General features: G+C 42.9%; 1 protein-coding gene across 6 annotated transcripts in view; it reads right to left on the reverse strand.

Moving 5' to 3' along the window:
- Nucleotides 1-23,074, reverse strand: part of PRDM16 (PR/SET domain 16) — a 909,210-nt gene that overhangs the window by 27,783 nt on the left and 858,353 nt on the right. For 4 of the 6 annotated variants that reach the window (XM_082273289.1, XM_082273287.1, XM_082273291.1 and 1 more), the window contains 5 exons: nt 15,719-15,806; nt 10,328-10,497; nt 9,046-9,123; nt 4,149-4,318; nt 1,671-1,845 (listed from right to left, as the gene is read on the reverse strand). In XM_082273289.1, coding sequence (XP_082129415.1) covers nt 1,671-1,845; nt 4,149-4,318; nt 9,046-9,123; nt 10,328-10,497; nt 15,719-15,806 — 681 coding nt within the window. The remainder of the gene's footprint in view (nt 1-1,670; nt 1,846-4,148; nt 4,319-9,045; nt 9,124-10,327; nt 10,498-15,718; nt 15,807-23,074) is intronic. The other 2 variants (XM_082273292.1, XM_082273288.1) reach the window with 1 other exon arrangement.

Here is a 23,074-nt window from a genome sequence, read left to right on the forward strand (position 1 = left end):
TCCACTCCTACATGACGACATGAAGTCGCTGGTGGATGTTAGAGATCTTGCGCTCCTCCTCCTTCCATTTGAGGATGCCCCACAGATGCTCAATAGGGTTTAGGTCTGGAGACATGCTTGGCCAGTCCATCACCTTTACCCTCAGCTTCTTTATCAAGGCAGTGGTCGTCTTGGAGGTGTGTTTGGGGTCATTATCATGTTGGAATACTGCCCTGCAGCCCAGTCTCCAAAGGGAGGGGATCATGCTCTGCTTCAGTATGTCACAGTACATGTTGGCATTCATGGTTCCCTCAATGATCTGTAGCTCCCCAGTGCTGGCATCACTCATGCAGCCCCAGACCATGACACTCCCACCACCATGCTTGATTGTAGGCAAGACACACTTGTGGTTCCAGTAATCCATGTTCTTAGTCTGCTTTTCTTTAGCAAACTGCTTGCTGGCTTTCTTGTGCATCATCTTTAGAAGAGGCTTCCTTCTGGGATGACAGCCCTGCAGACCAATTTGATGCAGTGTGCGGCGTATGGTCTGAGCACCGACAGGCTGACCTCCCACCCCTTCAACCTCTGCAGCAATGCTGGCAGCACTCATACGTCTATTTCCCAAAGACAACCTCTGGATATGACGCTGAGCACGTGCCCTCAACTTCTTTGATCGACCATGGCTGGCTCTCTGCTCAGGGAGCTCTGAGAACCGAGTGATTGGTGGTGTCTGGTCACTCGGTTCTCAGTGTTGGAGCTGGCAGGGGACAGATGCGGCATTGGACCGATGCTGCATCCACCTAGGTAAGTATGATTTAAAAAAATATGTATATATTCCCATACTTCTCTTTTAAGGACTGATAAGCTACAATAGATTACATTTTTGTTCTTGGGTTTAGTTATACTTTGCAGGTTTTTTTGTGGCTAGCATCTTTTAACATGAAAGTGTTAACAGTTAATGTGTTATTACTGGCTTTGTTACCAGTCCCAAAAAAAAACTATGGCCTTGTGTTATCCACTAGGACCCATCTCGTGTCATTTCTTGGCACAGCCCCTCTGAACGTGAGTAATGTTATGACTTTTCATATTGCAGCTTTTTTTTTTTTATGTGCATATTTTTGCTGTTATTTTTGCCCTATGGGTTCTCGGCAGTCCGGTTGCAGGGGAGGTCCGTGCCAATTGATTAAAGTTATTTGAAGGTGGGAAACGCCTTTTAATTGAGAACATCAGAACATTAATAACACAATTCTCCTTTCCATAAGAGAAGTCCCAATATTTGATTTATAGTTTGCACCTGGTGGTCCGTCTACCAAGCTCCAGCCCAAGAAACATCGGCAAAGAACTGGCAACCTACCGCGACACAGCTGGCTCAGAGCAGCAGGGGCCCGCTTTCATTGAACTTATCATCGGTGCACATCATATTTCCTATTAGAGCACACATTGCCTGATTTAGCACAATCATCCCCCCCCCACCCCCAATCCCGAATGAGATACTGTGACATAATACAATTTTCTCATAGCGTCTCATTATTTATTCACGGTTTGGCCGTGCCAAAATATATGCGGATCACTGAGGAAATGAGGTTAATGCCGCGCACCAAGGCGGTATCTCGTAACAGATGTGACTTTTACAAGAAGAAGAAATAATAAAAAAAAAACTTTTATATGTTAACTTTTTTTTTTTTTCTTACCTTTTTTCTGCTAGACTCGAAGCTTGGTTTAAATCGCTATTTGCAATAAAGTTTCGAATTTCCGAGAAATAGGAATCTTCTTTCTCGTCTAGAAGTGCATGGTTTTCAGATTCCGAATTGGGGGAGGAGGCGCTGTTTCCGTGGTGGTTTCCCATAACTCCCGAGTGCTGACTCACTAGACGGGAATAAAATTTAGGAAAAGTTTAGAACAGTCACAAGTCATTAAGCCTCACATCCCGTCCACTATACACGCATTTTTTTTTTTAACATTCATTACATATATGGTCAGCTGAAAAAAAAAAGTGAGAAAAAACATTTCCTCTAGTCCAGGGGATCTTAACCTTTATTACAGAGCCCCAATGGGTTGCCCTATAGGTCTCACCAGACTGTCAAAATCATCATCATCAACAGTCCTATTAGGCAGTGGCGGCCCGTCCATTGAGGACGCAGGGGCACTGCCCCCCCCATCCATGCGTTCGGCCTCCTAATCTACATGCAGGGCGCCAGACGCATGGATTCCAATGGGGGCTTTTTTTTTTTTGAAGCACGTGATTAGAGCCAGAGGCTCTAATAGGCTTCAAAAAAGGTTTGGCTCGGGGCGCAGATCACTGCGCCCTGAGCCCACCCAGTTGTGTGACAATAGTCACACAGATCCTCCTCCTGGCCAATCAGGAAGACCCGTTTCCTGACTAGCCAGAAAGAGAAGCCATGCCATTGGCCAAGGAGGAGGAGGAGGAGGGAGGAGATGCAGGAGACTGAGGGAAAGCTGCTGCCTGCCTGCCCTCCACATATCCAGGGTGAGTGAGCTTGCGACCTTGGGGGGGGGGATGGTGTGTGGGCTGGTGTGGTCCGAGGGGGGGTATGGTGTGGTCCGTATGCCGCGCCCCCCGGCCCATGGAGCACTAGCCGCCACTGCTATTAGGTACAAGTAAATAAAGACAAGAGAGGGATGCAGCGCCAGAAACAAATGATAATCAGTCAATTGTCCAATCTAAGCAATGCAGATGGTAATGAATCTACTCAGCATATTCCGTAAGGAGAAAGGAAAGATCCCACGCTACAAAGAGTGATGGTTACAGAAAACACTCCACCACTGGGCTCTGGGTAGATGAGCAGCTTACCAGAACTATTTGACCCTTAAATTATAGAGTGGTCAAAAAGCACATGTTATGACAGATTCCTCCTTAGACCGGCAGCAATGGGAACAGCGATAAGGCCAGGTTTTCCCCTTCTCCCAAAGTCAGAGCGTGTGCGCGCTTGCGTCATAACCTAGGCGCCTAGGTTATGACGCAAGCACGAACACACTGTGGCCATCTTGCTATACCCGTGCCCGGTCTTACCAACCAGCATGTAAGTGTTACTATGCTTTTTTATTTTACAATAAAAGTTTGTACTACTACACGATTGGAGCCTTTTCCTTTTTTGGAGGTTTGCACATCCACTCGTGGTTTGGGATCGCTCTGACGTTGAAATTTACTTTTGACACATTATTTTAGGCGCTACACATTTACTTTACATATTTGTTTGGAATTTTTTCTACAGGTCTGTGCGAGCTGCTTATTTATTCACAATTTGTTTATCACATCATGTAAATGTCACACGTTTAGCGCAGAATTTCCTTTTTGTTTGTGTCATTATTCTAACTAACCACAAATAAAAGGGGCATTTTCTTCAATGACCACCAAAGTAGAGGGACATTATTTCAACTAGACATCAATAAAAAGGACATTTTTTCCACTGACCACCAATGTAAGGGGGCATTCTTTCAACTAGACACAAATGAAACGGGCGTTTTCTCCACTGTTTACCAATTAAGGGGGCATTCTTCCAACTAGCCACCGATGAAAGAGACATTTTCTCCATTGATGACCAGTGTAAGGGGGCATTCTTCCAACTAGACACCAATGAAAGAGACATTTTCTCCATTGATGACCAGTGTAAAGGGGCATTCTTCCAACTAGCCACCAATGAAAGGGGTATTTTCTCCACTGACCACCAGTGTAAGGGGGTAATCTTTCAACAACCAATACCAATGAAAGAGACATTTTCTCCATTGATGACCAGTGTAAGGGGGCATTCTTCCAACTAGACACCAACGAAAGAGACATTTTCTCCATTGATGACCAGTGTAAGGGGGCATTCTTCCAACTAGACACCAATGAAAGGGGTATTTTCTCCACTGACCACCAGTGTAAGGGGGGCATTCTTCCAACTACCCATCAATGAAAGGGGCATTTCCCCCACTTATTAGGAATTCAATAATTTTAGCAGGGGTTCCCTATGACCTGGAAGTCTTTCAAGGGTTCCCTGGGATAAAAGAGTTGACAAAGGCTTCCATTGACATTGCAACAATCTCCTGATATCACCAAACCTGCAGGTCTTTTGAGAGATTAACATTGTGCCAATACTGAGCTGCCAACATCTTCAACAAAAGATACAAAGTACAATATATAGAGCTGTCTAATTTTCATCATGTACCTGGAACATTTTCATGTTCGTGTTTCTTAAGGTGTCGATCCAGATTGGTCTGCTGGCCGAAACATCTATTACACAGGTGGCATTTGAACGGTTTCTCTTTGTTGTGTATGTTCCGTACATGCCTTTGAAGATTGGAGGAGATGCTAAAAGACCGGTCACAATATTTACATCTGAAGACATAAAGAAGAAAATGGATTTAGAGGAGATGTCAAAAAAGTGACAGAATGGATTGCTGCTGTTTTTGAAAGTTCAATAGTTACCTCCCCCCCAAAAATACCTCCAACAACCTGGCTGTAACAAAGACCTTGTTCTTTGGCCAACCTTACTATGTGCATGTAGCTTTTAAGAAAGCAATGTAGAGTAAAGGAGGTGGGTAAGGAATATATGTCCCTCACATTAAGGTTTACAGATTTTTGGATGGGTAATGTTAAGCCCAGTTTCTGGTACTACAAGGTCCCTCCTCTTAAAACACTCACAGTGGTGGAACTACCAGGGTTGCAAAGGTCGCACTTGCGATTGGGCCCTGGTGCTCCGCCACTATGGAGGGCCCTAAGACGGCAGGAAGGGGGCCTGCTAAAGAACATGCGGGACCGTAGCGGGACCTTAAGGCTCGGTTCACACTGCTGCAATCATGTGACTTGCTTGCGATTTCCTTGCGACTTTTGTGATTTAACATTGCAGTCTATGGCACTCAAATCGCAACAAAGTCACAGAAAAGTAGAGCAGTTGAGTTGCAATAATTAAGGTTCCTGCAGAGGAGATTAGTGAGAAGGGCCCCTGGCCTGGAGAGAAGGGCCCCGAGACCAATGGAAAGGGCCCCGAGACCAATGGAAAGGGCCCCAGTGGTCAAGGGGGCCCTTCATGGTTTCTTGCAACATGAAGGCTGACTATTTGCAGCCACTTAGCCACTGTGCTGCTCTAACACTGCACTAGATGAAACTGATGATCGTAGGTACGGTATATAAATACTTATTTACTACAATCATCATCTCCATCTGGTGGCCATCATGTGGTATTTTCCTTAATTTTATTTTGCATGAATAACATTCGACGAATAGCGCTACAATTTGTAAATATAAAATTGCACACTGAAAATGAAAATAATTATCGTGCACTTTATTATAATATAACAGATAACAATGTATGTTCCTTGTGTCCATTTGTCTTTTATGTGCTCAGGGTGGTAGAGTTATGACCTAGTGTGCTTCTGGCTAACTTTTGGCTGGAGTTCCATCTTAGGCTGCATTCACACCTACTGTAAGTGTATTGAGAAAGTGCGCAAAATTGAGGCATGTTTTTGCATGTTTTCCTGAGGCACACATAGGGCAGCCGATTCATTTCAATGGGTTGCCCTATGTGCAACAAAAACATCAAAGTAGCTCATGTAGCTTTTTGCGCTTTAGGCTTTTTTGCTTTTCTTAACTGCGCATTTTGCAGCATCTGTTGTGCATTTTTCTGTGCAAAAAAAAAAAAAAAACATGCATCCGCTTGCTGCAGTTGGAGTGCCATGAACACTTAATGGCAGTGCAAGTACAATACGTTTTTTTAGGCATTGCTTAAACGCACGCAAAAATGCCTGATTTTGTGAGCGTTTATGAAACAATTAAGTGTAATGGGACCTTAAGGATATACCATATTTTCCGGCGTATAAGACGACTGGGCATATAAGATGACCCCCCTAGTTTTCAAGTTAAAACATAGGTTTTGGGCTATACTCGCCGTATAAGACTACCCCCTTCCGAAGCAAGGCAACACCATTGAAAAACGTCAGATTTCTCATAGATCTCCAAGGTACCCCAAGTACTGTAATACATGTAATCTCTCATAATATCTCCAAGGTACCCTAAGTATAAGTATTACCGGTAGATGTAATCTCAAGACGCTGGCTGTGCGGGAATCCTGTACCGGTATACCATATGTACCGTAGCTTTGGCTAAATACAGTATACCGCGCTGAGCCAATCACGGAGAGCGATGTATTCGATTATTTAGTGCAAAACCTGCTCGGATTGGCAGAGTCAGAGAGGCGGGCTGATGTTACTCCGCCAATCCGAGCAGGCTTTGCATTCAATACTACGGTTTATACGGTATTCCGGTACAGGATTCCCACACAGCCAGCGTCTTGAGAGATTACATCTACCGGTAATACTTATACTTAGGTTACCTTGGAGATATTATACTCGGCGTATAAGACGACTCCCTATTTTTGGAGGATTTTTTTGAGGTTCAAAAGTCTTATACGCCAGAAAATACAGTAATATTTTTTTTGGGGGGGGGGGGCATTTTGGCAAATGCGGGTATCTTCTTTATTCCCCACATTTTAGTGCCCCCCCCCTCTCCACTACCCTACGTGACTAGGCAGGCCAACACTGGCCCCTGTAGAGAGGTCAGCTCCACATCTGCGCCCTTGCGTTCCCGGGGCGATGAAAAAGATGGCATGTATTTGTCATAAAAAAAGTTAAAAATAATCTCCAGACTGGAACATAAATAGAATGAAAATCAGAAGAACAACAACGTGGAACGTTTTTGGCAGGTAACACGGCCAAAAAATATGATATTTTCTTTAAGAAAGGGAGGGGGGGAAGGGGGCGGCCAGGGTCCTCTGCACCCCACACAAAGTTCACACTTGCTCCACCACATAAACTATGGGGATAATGAATAATTCCCATCAGTTTATTCAAATCATTCACTCTGCTCGGGCCGCGGCGCGTTTTGTTTGCATTAACGGTGAGAAGCACATACGGGGTTTTATGAAACTGACAGGCCGGCTTTTGCCGTACGGCTTAAAACCATGTTGCGGACAAATTAATGCTGCCTGGCCTTGATATTTTATTTTTGCTACCTAAAATCGGGACAGCTCGAGGTGTAGAGGTGTCACCTAATAAGTCTAAAGCCTTTGAACTGTTCCAAGTTATTAAAGCTGAACCCCGGGATAAGTAAACATTGTCTAAATCCATTTTTGGCCATGTTGCCTTCAAAAAATGTTCCAATTGTAGCTTCAGTTTCATGTACAGGCCAGTAATTGGTAGGACAATGTGATTTTGCTGGCTAGCAGCTGGCCATGATCTCCAAAATTCAGGAAGACTGGACCTCTAAACAGCAGAAATCCAGAAACCAACCAGATCTTTTATTTTCCAACCACCAATTAGAAAAAAAGGGAGCTTTAATCTTGATGGTTTATCTGGGCAAAGCATTTCCTCCGCCAAAAGTACATTCTTCCACCAAATTCACAATATCTTTCCATTAACTGGTAGGGGAATGTGATTCAGCTGTCCATATTCTCAAAAAGTCAGGAAGACTGGACCTCTAAACAACAAAAACCGAGAAGCCAACCAGATCTTTTATTTTCTAACCACCCCCCCCCCCCCCCGTTAGAAAAAACACAGCTGCTATCTGGATGGTCGATCTAGGCAAAGCAATTTACTCCATCAAGTACATTCTTCCTCCAAAATAACAATATCTTGCCATTAACTGGTAGAACAATTCAGCTGTCCATGATTTCAGAAATTCAGGAGGACTGAACCTCTAAACCACAGAAATCCAGAAACCAACCATATCTTTCATTTTCTAACACCCACCCAATAGAAAAAAACATAGAAAATCCTCCACCAAAAGTACATTCTTCCACTAAAATCACAATATCTTACCTGTAATTGGTAGGACAATGTAATTTTGCTGGCTATCAACTGTCCATGTTCTCAAAAATTCAGGAAGACTGGACCTCTATACAACAGAAATCCGGAAACCAACCAGATCTTTCATTTTCCAACCACCGATTAGAAAAAAGGAAGCTTTAATCTTGATGGTTGATCTAGGCAAAGCATTTCTTCCACCAAAAGTACATTCTTCCACCAAAATCACAATATCTTGCCATTAACTGGTAGGAGAATGTGATTCAGCTGTCCATATTCTCAAAAATTCAGGAAGACTGGACCTCTAAACAACAGAATTCCAGAAACCAACCAGATCTTTTAATTTCCAACCCCCCCATTAGAAAAATAACAGCTGTTATCTAGATGGTCGATCTAGGCAAAGCAATTTACTCCATCAAGTACATTCTTCCACCAAAATAACAATATCTTGCCATTAACTGGTAGGACAATTCAGCTGTCCATGATTTCAAAAATTCAGGAGGACTGAACCTCTAAACAACAGAAATTTAGAAGCCAACCAAATCTTTCATTTTCTAACACCCCCCCCCCGCCCCCCAATAGAAAAAAAAACATAGAAATCCTCCACTAAAAGTACATTCTTCCACCAAAATCACATTATCTTACCAGTAACTGGCAGGACAATGTAATTTTGCTGGCTATCAACTATCCACGTTCTCAAAAATTCAGGAAGACTGGACCTCTATACAACAGAAATCCAGAAACCAACCAGATCTTGCATTTTCCAACCACCAATTAGAAAAAAGCAACTTTGATCTTGATGGTTTGTTCTGGGCAAAACAATTCCTCCACCAAAAGTGCGTTCTTCCACCAAAATCACAATATCCTGCCAGTAACTGGTAGGAGAATTTGATTTTCAAAATTCAGATAGACTAGACCTCTAAATAACAGAAATCTAGAAACCAACCAGAAGTTTTCTTCCAATTTCCAACCCCCATTAGGAAAAGAATAGATGTCATCTGGATGGTCAATCTGGTCAAAGCATTTTACTTCGCCAAAGGTACAAGTGCCTAATAGTAACCAAGACACACTCGCAGGTATATTATTGGAGTTTGAAAACATAAGGAGTCTCATAAGACATGTTTATACATTTAGAGGGCACCATCAATAACCCAACAGGTTAGGAGTACTTTCAATGAGGCACTTCAAAACAGGGGCTACATGCAAACTACAGGTGTCCTTAACAAAATCAACTTGAAACACATTGCTCTTCTTGGTTCTCTCTACCTGTAGGGTTGTTCCCCTGTGTGGGTCCTGAGATGTCTTGTCAGATTCGCTGATCGTGGAAAGATTTTACCGCAGTACCTAAAGACAAGTGCAAATCAGAGTTAAAGAAGAACATCAGTTGAAGCAGTTATAATGACCCCTGCCCATTTTGTTCTCGGTAGCAGATCCCGAGTTCTGCCATTGTCGTTTTTTGCTCTACAACCCCTTTATCCTGAAGAGTGTGACACCATGTTCTAAGCATGATACCATGCCACTGCCCCGACTCCTGGCACATGTCTGAACTACAGACCCGTGTGGGTCTATTTTTCACACGCCAACCCAACTCAACCCTACCTAACCCAACCCAACTCAACTCAACCCAACCCAACTCAACTCAACCCAACCAACCCAACCCAACTCAAACCCATTTTCCTTCAATTCAGACCTGTAGCCCAAATTCCTTATCAGATACCCACACTGGAAATATAGGTGGGGAACCGCAAAATACCTGTAACCTGATATCAGATTTCTAGATACACAGACAGAAGACTATACTTGTCCTTTAAAGGATAAGTCAATAATGGCCGTTGGGTCTGTCCAGAGGCCACCTAACAGTTTTGAAGTTACCTGCAGGTGTAACGTTCTTTTCCTTCATGATACCATACCACTGACCGACTCCTGTCACATGTCTGAACTACAGACCCGTGTGGGACTATTTTTCACACGCCAACCCAACCCAACCCAACTCAAACCCAACCCAACCCTTCTTCCTCCAATTCAGACCTGCAGCCCGAATTCCTTATCTGATACCCGCACTGGAAATATAGGTGGGGAACCGCAAAATACCTGTAACCTTATATCAGATTTCTAGATACACAGACAGAAGACTATACTTGTCCTTTAAAGGATAAGTCAATAATGGCCGTTGGTTCTGTCCAGAGGCCACCTAACAGTTTTGAAATTACCTGCAGGTGTAACGTTCTTTTCCTTCATGATACCATACCACTGACCGACTCCTGTCACATGTCTGAGCTACAGACTCGTGTGGGACTATTTTTCACACGCCAACCCAACCCAACCCAACTCAAACCCAACCCAACCCTTCTTCCTCCAAGTCAGACCTGCAGCCCGAATTCCTTATCTGATACCCGCACTGGAAATATAGGTGGGGAACCGCAAAATACTTGTACCCTGACATTAGATTTCTAGATCCACAGACAGAACACTATACTTGTCCTTGAATGGATAAGTCAATAATGGCCGTTGGTTCTGTCCAGAAGCCACCTAACAGATTTGAAATTACCTGCAGGTATAACGTTCTTTTCCTTTCCGTAAGATCGAATCTGACAGTGTTGGGGGCGGAGAGCGAAAGTTGAAAGGATGGTGAGGGAGGGGCTGTAAGGAGCTTCCGGTGTCGGCCTTCATGTTGGCAAAATTTTCCAGCTTTTCCGTCATCGTCTCGATGGCCGACATCTAGATGAAGTCAAGCAAATCCATAAGTGGATGAAGCCCTGAAGCCTCCACTGGAGACTGATGTGTTATGTATTGCAGGATGGTTATTTATTTCAGGTATTTATAGAGCCCTCACTACAATCAACTAACTGCTAAGTTCGAATTGGCTATATTGCTGCAGTATTTTTGGACAAGTGATATAAATTTAAATCATGTATGAAGAACATTGAAATGGTCAAGCTACAAAAATTCTCAATGGAGCTAAAGGCAAATGTTCCCAGAAAATTGGGAGGACCGTGTTCTTTGATAGAAAAAATATGTTGGGACATCCTGCTGCAGTAGCTTGCATACTGTCCCAAACTAGAACATAGGGGTCCTAGACTTTGTTAAAAAAAAAACATATAAATTGAAAAAGTATTACATAGGGAATACAGTTCTACCCAAAAAATTAATACATCAAAAACCTAATAGAATATATGGTGCAAATAATTCATACAGTGCACATCAAGAAATATGCATAATAAATCAATCATCAATCAAATTTATGGTTGCATTGGTACGGATTTGCCTGTTCCTGCACTAACTAAATAAAATATTTGAAAAAAAAAAATCAATCAAATAAAAATACAAATAAATATTGTGCATAATCAATAATCAAAGATATATATTGGCTGGAATTGCACGTTGAAAAACAAAATAAATAAAGCATTTGGCTGGAACTGCATTTTGAAAAAAAAAACCTTTAAGGCAAGTGGCAGGAATTGCACTTTGGAAAAAAAAATCTTTAAAGTAATTGGCTGGAATTATTGAAAGTAATTTTCTGGTATTGCACTTTGAGAAAAAATAGTTTAGGGCAATTGGCTGGAACAGCACTTTAAAATAAATCTTTAAAGCAATTGGCTGGAATTGCACTTTGAAAAAAATTGTTTAGGGCAATTGGCTGGAATTGCAACTTAAAAAAAATCTTAAGAGTAATTGGCTGGACTTGCACTTTGAAAAAAAAAATGTTTAGGGCAATTGGCTGGAATTGCACTTTGAAAAACAAAATAAATAAAGCATTTGGCTGGAACTGCACTTTGGAAAAAAAAAAAAACCTTTTTACGGCAATTGGCAGGAATTGCACTTTGAAAAAAAAAATCTTTAAAGTAATTGGCTGGAATTGCACCTTGAAAAAAGTTATTGAAAGTCATTTTCTGGTACAGCACTTTGAGAAAAAATAGTTTAGGGCAATTGGCTGAAATAGCACTTTAAAATAAATCTTTAAAGCAATTGGCTGGAATTGCACTTTAAAATAAATCTTTAAAGCAATTGGCTGGAATTGCACTTTGAAGAAAGTGATTTAAGGCAATTGGCAGAAATTGCTCTTTGAAAAAAAATATTTAAAGTAATTTGCTGGAATCGAAACTTGAAAAAAAAATAAAAATCTTAAGAGTAATTGGCTGGAATTGCACTTCGAAAAAAAAAAAAAAAAAACTGCATTGGTCTAATATGTATTGCTGTTGGTGGGATTGGAATAGGCAGGACCTAGAGCTGGCCATGGATTACACACGGCATCGTACGTTCGGGGACCCATTCCATTTGCTTTCTTGCAAAACTGCATCGCTGCGAGGTGAAACTGAAAAATGTCAGTTTGAACAGCGGCCAAGGAAGAAGCCGAGGAGCCAGTGAGTGAGCGGAAAGCCAAAGGAAACCATACATCAAATAGTAGATGCTCTATTGTACAGCCAGCTCTGACCTTTTGCACGTTTACAATACATTAAACCGGGCTCAGGGGACGAACGCGGCCCAGACATTGTTTTAAAAAAAAAAAAAGATATCATTATTAAAAAGCTGTTGTAATTACCAAATATAAATTGTAGCGACCTGGCAGCAAGTCCTGGACTCAAATATAGTAATTAGAAATAAAAGAGAGTTAAGTCAATGGATTTATGCCCTACAGAACGTACGGGTGGAAGATGTAAAAGTAAAATATGGCACCTGCCATTACAATCAATCACCAGCAGGGGTGACAAACATGTATTTTGTAGTGGAAAGGTCTGCAGATATGCTGCCCCCTAGGCTGACAGACTGAACATAAACAATCACCATCCCCGTTCCTGTGGTGACAGCTCTTATAGCACAGGGAAAGAAGCAAAATTTAATTCATATATACAAAATTATACATATAGAAAAGTGATGGCAGAATAAAAAAAAAAAAACAAGTGTTCCATCATTTTTTTAAATTTTATTTAGTTTTATTACATATACGGTGTATACAGTGCATCCAGGAATTTCATCATCCCACCCTTTAATTTCATCATGGTGGTTGTGTGCGCCATCCCAGGCACCTTTACGCTTTACACTTTAGACTTTGGGGGGGTCTCAAGACTTTGCACACTTTTAAGGGGTGAAAAACAGTTGAGAAATACTGAGTTGCACAAGTTTCTAAAAATAAAAATAAAATAAAAAATAAATAAAAAAAAAATTAAGGAAAAAGTAGGTTTTTGTTGCACATAGCAACCAATCAGGTGCTATATTTTCTATTTAATTGATTTATTTATTTTTTTATTTTATTTAATCAGGCAGATATGGCTTGTCTTGAGGCTTGCCTATAGGTGGCACTAATAGGTCTGGATTATGATGGGCTCCCGAATCTTCCCAGGCTCTGTCTGCTGGTATTAGCTGATGGCTTTGTCATATCTACTCCTTTTACAAGTCGATCTCAGCACTATTCTAAGCCAGACAAACACAGGATGTTTCTGGCGGGTCCGCTGCCATTATCCAGTCTTCTCGGAGGAAAATCACTGGAAGTTATTAACTAGACGTTGGTGGGGAAGCAGAACAATGAGGGGTCTATGTGAAGAAGTGAGGTGGGAAAAAGTTCTCAAACTTCTAAGGAAAAGTGAAGAATGCCACTGCTGCTGAGCAGTTATCTCATTAAAAGGATAGCTCCACTTAAAGGGCAACTCCACTTTTGTTTTAAAGAAGGTCCATATCACATGTCTATTTGCTGCACAAGGCTTTCTGTAGTTTAGTGCAAATATCATCTTTTGACCTGCTTTCCCCCCAGTTTTTGTCTTATTGCAACACAGTGGCGGCTGGTGCTCCATGGGCCTGGGGGGCGGCAGACGGACCACACCATACCCCCCCCCCCCCCGGGACCACACCAGCTCGCACACTATTCCCCCCTCCGTCGCCGGCTCACTCACCCTGGACTGACATGGAGGGCAGGCAGCGACTGTGGTGGCTTCCCCTGGCGGCAGCGGCGGCTTCCCCTGCGTCTCCTCCCTCCTCCTTGGTCAATAGCATGGCCTCTCCTTTTGGCCAATCAGGAAACGGGTCTCAGGACCCGCTTCCTGATTGGCTGGGAGGAGAATCAGTGTGATAATAGCGAATGTTCATGCGCTATTGTCGCACAACTGGGTGGGCTCGGGGCGCAGTGTAGGGGAAGTCTAGAGAAACCTGGGTTCTCTAGGTTCCCTAAGTTCCTGAATGCTGCATTCCAGTTGGCTACGCTGCATCCAGGTGACCCTGGTGGCCATCTTGGGTCATGCAGAATCTTTTTTAAGGCTCTGCCCCAGATTTTGGCATGCTTTTGGTGAAGTGACTAGCATAGGGAGAGCATACTTATCTGTCAGGAACAGTACTAGCGGTAGGGACAGCTTCTAGAGGAGTAGGGTCAGCTTAGGGCCTTCATCTGGCTTCCAGCAAGCTCCCTTTTGGTTTGGACCAGACGGGTTGTAGTCCACCCCCTTGGCAGGTGCTGTCTTCAGTTCTGGCCTTCTATTGCTGCTCTTTACTGCATTGACTGTAAGTTCCCAGTCAATTGAGCTTTCCCACCGGGTTGTTGTACTGTTTGCAAGTTCTTTACTACATCTATTATTGAACATCAGGCCTCCATGTGATTACTGCCACCGCACAACGCTGCACCTACCCAACATGCGTGTTCATAAACACAGAAGTGGGCAAGGGAGGAGCAAGCAATGGTCTTATCCTCAGGGAAAAATAGTGATTGGCTGAAACAATGCAGGTAATCAATAGATAACAATGGGTCTACTATAAGTCCCGGTTCACACTAGGGCGACCTGTGAGGCGACCTGGTCGCCTCACAGGTCGCCGTAGGTCGCCTTCCATAGGGAAGCTGCGGACCCGTTCTAATAGGAGCGACACAAGTCGCTCCGACTTAGAAAAAGGGTCCGGAGCTTCTTTGGGGCGACCCGGAGGCGACCGCCATAGACTTCAATGTTATGAAGTCCGTGGCGGCCGCTCCGAGGTCGCGGCGCGCTGCTCGCACCGCAACCTCGGAGGTCGCCCCTGGAAGTAGCGTCGCCTGTATGTTAACGGGCACTTATCTGCTGATATTTACAAATACAATCCAGTAGGAAAACCAGAGATTATAAATAATTAGGATACAAAAATATAAAGAACAAAATGAGGGTCTCATGTCCATATAAGAATTGTTGTTGGCGGTTCAAGACCCTTGCCGGAACATCCATTGAATTGTAGACCTTTAGGAACAGCTAGTGCTAGATTGTTGTATACAAGGACCATACGAGGGTAGTCTGAACAGTTCACAGCCCGACACGGAATGAGTGACCACACAGGCTTAAAACTTTATTACTACACCAAGCCACTCTTCCAGATGTTCAGCTTTAAAAATGGTGCATGGGCACTACACAGTTTTCGCTCTCTGCTCAGTTGGCACCCCGGCAGTCAAGTTGAAAATGGAAAAAGTAGAAGAAAACGGCTTGGAGTGTTCCATCAGTGGGCAAAGTTATGGAACACTTTAAGCCTTCATCTTCCACTCTCTCAATTTTTAACTTGGCTATGGTGGGGGTGCCAACTGTTTGCAAATAGCGCATGAAAAACGTATAGCGTGCATGTGCTATTTTCAGCATTGAACATCTGGAAGAATGGCTTGGTGCAGTGATAAAGTTTGTGGTCACTTCCATGTCGGGCCATAAACTTTTCAGACTACCCTTGAAGATATGGTATGTTGATGGAATGGTTGTAGTTGATGCAGATTGTTTAGACATTACAATGTAAAAAAAGTCACTTCAAGTTGCCAGACAGCCAAGAATGCTGAACATATGACCAAAAGCCTAAGCATTGAGTGTCATTATCTCTGCAGATTGGCAAATCCAGTTTCTGATTTTTCCCCCTCAATAACACTAGGCCAAGTGCCTATATTTTTGTTCATGTTTAATGGTCAGTTGGTCTATGGTCAAGTCACACGTTGTAACCAAATTCCAGATCTGTTTACCTGAGGGTGAAAGAGGAGAGGGGATGGCCGTAAGTACTTGTCCTTTATCGTCCCCACAGGGTCTGTCACCTTCCGCTTTTCCACCCTGCTGGACAACAACACAGAGGGTTACGTACCTCAAGGAAGATGAGAACATCAAGAAAATACCAACAATGGTTTGATATGAACCTGGAATTAAAACTGTAACACAAATTCAACCCCCTAAGTGCAGTCATCTGATGTGTCCAAACATACCTGTAGTTGTAAAGATCCCCAAACAAGAATGTACCACGCATGTATTCTTCAACTCCAAACTGGAGATCTGATTTGTCCTCCCCCCCCAACCCCAGCAGTATACCACAATGCAATGCCCAGATATTTGTTTTTTTATATTTTATGGTAAGTGGACTCTGCCCTTGCAGTTTAATATTTCTCAACATTTTGATCTCTAGTTTTTTAATGTCTTGGATATACTGTACATTAACTGAGAGGATGTATCTGCAGAGTGAGAGGAACCTCCCTTTCCCGTAGTTGTCACCAGAACTGGTGCCCCCACTTGAAGATTTCTCCTATATCCCTGTTGCAGTGACAGATATAATGTTTCTGGTTACCATTATTCTCTGTCCAAATGGTCAACAGGTCAAATAAAAATGGTGAATCTCTCCAGCAATTATAACCTGCCAGAACCTCTATACACCCTATCCGAAACTTAAAAAAAAAAAAAAAAAAAGTTTTGGCTTTAGATATATTTTTTAAGCTTCATTCTCCTATACCCTACCCTGATTTGAGTAACTACTTGGTCCAATAATGATTTGGCCCAGTACCACAATTATTTGGACTGTACTCCTGACTTGAAATCAAGAAATCAACTCATCAAAACACAGCTAGTCCATAATTCCTTGGAAATTAATGTTACTAATGGCGCTTTTCCACTGCATGGAACCGAATGGTTCGGCTCGCTTTTGTGCTTTTCCACTGCTGGTACTGCATGGTATGGTGTAGGAACGGTTCAGGTACGGTACGATACGGCGGCGCTATTCCACTGCATGGAACCGAACGGTACGGCTCTCAAAAACAGTACCTACTCGATTGTGGTTCCAACAGGTACCATACCCGGTACCATATCCCACAATCCTTTGCATGCAGTCACTACTAGCCACTGATTGGTCAGAGAATCCCACCCACCCCATTGTTATCCCACCCACTTAACTTTAGTACTACTTTAGTGGAAAAGCAAACCATACCGTACCGTACTGAACCGTTCCAACACCGTACCATGCGGTACCAGCAGTGGAAAAGCAAACCGGGCCAAGCAGGGCCGAGTAGAGCCGAGCCGGTACTTGCAGTGGAAAAGTGCCATAATATAACATCAATCTAGGTAATGAGGTGTAACCTGAAATTGCCAACATTCCTTAAAGTACTACCAACAATATAGAAGAACTTCCCATGGTGGGACTTTAAAGGCAATCTACTACAACTGTGTTTGAAGACATATAAGTCTATCTTTATTTGTACAAAACAATAAATGGGGAGGTCACAAGGCAGTAGTACGAGGTTCCCTTATTGCTTGGGGATCTAGGGTGAAGAAAGACAGACAGGCAGACTGAATATTTCTAGAATATTTCTAGAACCCAATCACAATCAAATACCCAATCACCCAAACAAGAATGTACCATGCAGGTATTCTTCAACTCCAAACTGGAGACCTCCACCCCCCCCCCCCTGCAACCCAAGCTGTATTCCACAATGCAATGCAGAAGCCCAAACATGTGGCTGATATATTTTATAGGAAGTAGACTATTTATTTGTACAAAACAATAAAATATTACTCAATCACGATCCAATATCTAAACAAGAATGTACCATACATGTAATCTTCAACTACAAAGTGGAGATCTCCCCCCAACCCTAGCTGTATTCCACAATGCAATGCAGAAGTCCAAACATGTGGCTTATATATTTTATGGAAAGTGGACTCTTTATTTGTACAAAACAATAAAATATTTCTAAAACCCAATCACGGCTCAATCACAATCCAATACCGAAAAGTAGTGTTTGGGTTTTAGAAATATTTTATTGTTTTATTATTCATTCGCTATTGTAACACAACTGGATGGACTAAGGGCGCAGTGCTCTGTGCCCCGAGCCCACCCTTTTTTCAAGCCTATTAGAGCCTCTGGCTCTAATCACGTGCTTCAAAAAACAAAAACAAACCCCTTTGGAATCCATGTGTCTGGAGCCCTGCATGTGCATGTACATTAGGGGGCCGGACACATGGATGGGGGGGGGGCGGCGCCCCTGCTCCCCCAATGGACAGGCCGCCCCTGATCTTGATTAGATTATAACACGAAAGAGAGAATCAGGCTGATGGACATACAGTATGTAGGCTTCAATTTCTGACCTCTTTCTGAAAATGCTCACTGAACTGGCTGTCTCTAGATTAAATACTTGGAATCACTGGCTTGGGAGAGGCATGTAGCAGGCTGGGTTGATGCTGAAACTCCTCATTTGCTTACATGTTCTGAGTCAATACAAGCAAACGGAGTAGGACAAACAGGCCGCTAGCAGTTACAGAATTAAAATGTATGTTCAGCCAAAACTTTCTTTCTTGTTAGAGTTTTGAATAGAGAAAAAGATAGGGAAAGATTAGATTTCTGGTCAGATTTTTACTACTATCTGGGGTTTCCGTTCCATATCCTGGTCTGGTGAAGCCATTGTCAGCAGGACAGGACGTAAGGGTAAATCTCTATGATGGATCCCCAGATAGCACTAAAAACCTGAAAGGACTTCCAATCCTTCCCCACTCTATTAAACATTTGGAAAAATTATTTTTGATGGACATACCCTTTAACCGCTTGCCGACCAGCCGCCGCAGTTATATGGCGGCAGGTCAGCAGGTTACCATGAATCGCCGTACCTGTACCACTCGCCAGTTAGGAAGCCGATCCACGGGGCTGGCGGCAGGTCAGCAGGTTCCAGTGAATTGCCGTACCTGTACTTGTACCAGTCGCCAGTTGGGAAGCTGATCCATCGGGCCGGCGTCAGGTCAGTAGGTTCCCGCGAATTGCCGTACCTGTACCTGTACCACTCGCCAGTTGGGAAGCGGATCCACGGGGCCGGCAGCCATGATTGCCACCGGGGACCCGCGATCGCTGCCCGAGAAGAGAGAACAGCGGTCTGCCGTTGTAAACACAGCAGACCGTTGTTCTCTCAGGAATCAATACAGAGCTCCTGTGTTCCTCCTATTTAGGATCTCAGGTCTCTGTGTTAATTCCACAAGCCACAATTAGAAAACACTCCCTAGGCATACACTTAACCCTTGGATCGCTCCTGGGTTAACCCCTTCTCTGCCAGTGTCATTATTACAGTAACAGTGCATATTTTTAGCACTGATTACTGTAGTAATGTCACTGATCCCCCCCCAAAAGTGTCAAAAATGTCAGTTAGGGGCCCGATCTGTCCGCCACAATGTCGTAGTCCCGTTAAAAATTGCTGATTGCCGATATTACTAGTGAAAAAAAAAATAACAAAAATGACATAAATCTTTCCCGTAGTTTGATTTTGCGATGACTTTTGCGCAAACCAATCAAAATCCGCTTATTGCGATTTTTTTTTTACCAAAAATATGTAGCAGAAAACAAATTGGCCTAAAATGTTAAAAATTTTTGATTTTTAATTTTTTGGGGGGAATTTCATATAGCAGAATGTAAAAAATATTTTTTTTTTTTTTTGTTTTCAGAATTGTCACTCTTTTTTTTGTTTATAGCACAAAAAATAAAAATTGATCAAATACCACCAAAAGAAAGCTCGATTTGTGGGAAAAAAAGGACATCAATTGTATTTAGGTACAGCGTCGCACGACCGCGCAATTGTCCGTTAAAGTAACGCAGTGCCGAATCGCAAAATAGGGCCTGGTCATTAAGGGGGCAAATCCTTCCGGTCCAGAAGTGGTTAATAAAATGGTAAATAGTGACTCATGATGCTACACATGCTGAAAAAAATAGATTTTGGGTTTACATCCACTTTAATTCAGAGACTCCGAACATTCAGCTTAAACACCACGTTGTTTCATTGGTAAATGAATGCAGATCCAATCATTCTTTTCTTGCTGGAAATTTTTCTTGAAAACTTTATATTTTACCAAGTAAAAAAATGGATACTCTTCAGGATGATTAATGCAGGGTCTCATCATTTCGAAGCAGGCTGACTGGTGTGATGAATGGAAGGTCAGCCTAATTGATACATGATCTATGTCATTCGGATGAGGACATTTCCTGTAATTTTATGAGTTAGCATCCTGTGTCTTCTCTCTGGAGCCTCAGCCCGTCCAAGACAGAGAAATAACTAGGACTTCCCTCCATACGAAGCTCAGTTTTCCCTTCAGCACAGCACCAGGCTATATATAGCAGGTAGAGAGTGTACAGACAGAAAAACAATAATGGTCACTGGTGGAGTTAGTCCAAAAATGCACTCCTGAGTTTGCCCAGTGGTTTGCAGCATTTATATGGTGTTGTATTCGAATTTAACAGTGTCCATATACACCTGATATACTATATGGCTAAAACTGTGGAAATCTCACCAAATTATTACGTTTAGGTGCTTCCAGTAAAGAGAGCTGTTAACGCTACAGCATACAAAGGCATTATAAACCAGTGGTCTCCAAACTGCAGCCCGGGGGCTGGATGTGGTCCTTTGCTTGCCTTTATCTAGCCCTTGAGACACTATTCCTCCCACTGATACAAGACACTATTCTGCCAACTGACATCAACAATGGGGCACCGTTTCTCCAAACGATAACAACAATGGGGCACCATTTCTCCGAATGATAACAACAATGGGGCACCATTTCGCCTAATGATAACAACAATAGGGCACCATTTCTCCGAATGATAACAACAATGGGGCACCATTTCGCCTAATGATAACAACAATAGGGCACCATTTCTCCGAATGATAACAACAATGGGGCACCATTTCGCCTAATGATAACAACAATGGGGCACCATTTCTTCCAATGATAACAACAATGGGGCACCATTTCTCCCAATGATAACAACAATGGGGCATAATTTCTCCCAATGATAACAACAATGGGGCACCATTTCTTCCAATGATAACAACAATGGGGAACCATTTCTCCCAATGATAACAACAATGGGGCATAATTTCTCCCAATGATAACAACAATGGGGCACCATTTCTTCCAATAATAACAATAATGGGGCACCATTTCTTCCAATGATAACAGCAATGGGGCAACCATTTCTCCCAATGATAACAACAATGGGGCAACCATTTCTCCCAATGATAACAACAATGGGGCACCGTTTTTCCCAATGATAACAACAATGGGGCGCCATTTTGCCCAATGATAACACTAATGGGGCACCATTTCTCCCAATGATAACAACAATAGGGCATCATTTCTCCCAATGATAACAACAATGGGGCACCATTTCTCCCAATGATAACAACAATGGGGCACCATTTCTCCCAATGATAACAACAATGGGGCACCATTTCTCCCAATGATAACAACAACAACAACAACAACGGGGGAACCATTTCTCCCAATGATAACAACAATGGGGCACCATTTCTCCCAATGATAACAACAATGGGGGAACCATTTCTCCCAATGATAACAACAATGGGGGAACCATTTCTCCCAATGATAACAACAATGGGGCACCATTTCTCCCAATGATAACAACAATGGGGCACCATTTCTCCCAATGAATGATAACAACAATGGTGCACCATTTCTTCCAATGATAACAACAATGGTGCACCATTTCTCCCAATGATAACAACAATGGTGCACCATTTCTCCCAATGATAACAACAATTGGGCACCATTTCTCCCAATGATAACTAATGGGCCACTGTTCCTTCCCCTAATAAAAAACGTGGTGATGTTTACTCCCAATGATACCACTCCTGCTGGCCACAGTCCCACACCCTTAAGTCTGAAGGACAGTAAACTGGTCCTGTGGTTAGAAAGTTTGGAGACCCCAGTTATAGGCCAATGTGGGCTACCAACATTGTGACCACAGTTTTGGGAGAGCCCCCTTCTGTTCCAACATCGCTCAACACTGGGGCTACTTATATGATATACGGTAAGTTACACATCTATATACGTAGTGGGTGAAAGAAAGACTGCGATGAGATCAAATTGGTTTTAAACATCAGGCCATCAACTTAAAAGTAACTACACATTTCTGCAATTTGGTAACAATTTTAAAGACCAGTAAATCTATCTATCTATCTATCTATCTATCTATCTATCTATCTATCTATCTATCTATCTATCTATCTATCTATCTATCTATCTATCTATCTATCTATCTATCTATCTATCTATCTATCTATCTATCTATCTATCTATCTATCTATCTATCTATCTATCTATCTATCTATCTATCTATCTATCTATCTATCTATCTATCTATCTATCTATCTATCTATCTATCTTTTTAAAAAGATTTTTGATATACTAAAATTGTTAGGGTAGCTGAAAGCAAACCTGTGTTTTGTCCATTCAAGGCAAAGAAACAGGTTTGATTTAATACACCACCCCTCCTCAACATATACTTACCCTTTGTTCTCCTCCCTAGTTCCTCCTCTGTCACAGGGGAGCTCAACACTGGCGGCCTGTCCATTAGGGGGCAGAGGGGCGCTGCCCTCCCATCCATGCGCCCGTCCCCCTAATCTGCATGCAGGGCGCCGGACACATGGATTCCAATAGGGGATTTTCTTTTTTTGAAGCACGTGATAGGCTTCAAAAAAAGGTGGACTCGGGGCGCAGAGCACTGCACCCTGAGCCCACCCAGTTGTATGACAATAGCTAATGAATATTCGCTATTATCACACTGATTTTCCTCCCAGCCAATCAGGAAGCGGGTCGTGAGAACCCTTTCCTGATTGGCTGAAAAGAGAAGCGATTTTACTGGCCATTGGCCAGGAAGAGGGAGGAGAAGTACGGCCGGAGGAGACTCACAGCCGCTCGAGGAAGAAGCAGCCATCCATCCCGGGAGGGGGTGGTAGATTTGATTGCCAGCCGGCCGTCCCGCCGAGGGGGTGGTGTTGGTTTTGCCCCCCCAGATTTTCATTCACCAGCTGCCACTGGACCTCAAAGCTTTGTAAGATATAACTTCAGCAACTTACACAGGACTTTCCTTTCACTTCTAGTAGCTGACTGGAGCTGCAGGGGAGTGAAAGAAAGTCAGGTAAGTGCTGCTGGGGAATCACACATTAAAGTGTGCCTGCTGCTTTTCCCTAATTGGGCAAAGCAAAGGTTAAAATTAAAGGAGAAACCCAGGATCACAAAAATTGAGCCATTTGTGTGGCTCTCTGTAACCACGCGTTTGCTGGGAA

This window comes from Pelophylax lessonae (genome assembly GCF_965119305.1).
Source record: "Pelophylax lessonae genome assembly, chromosome: 12".
Lineage (NCBI taxonomy): Eukaryota > Metazoa > Chordata > Amphibia > Anura > Ranidae > Pelophylax > Pelophylax lessonae.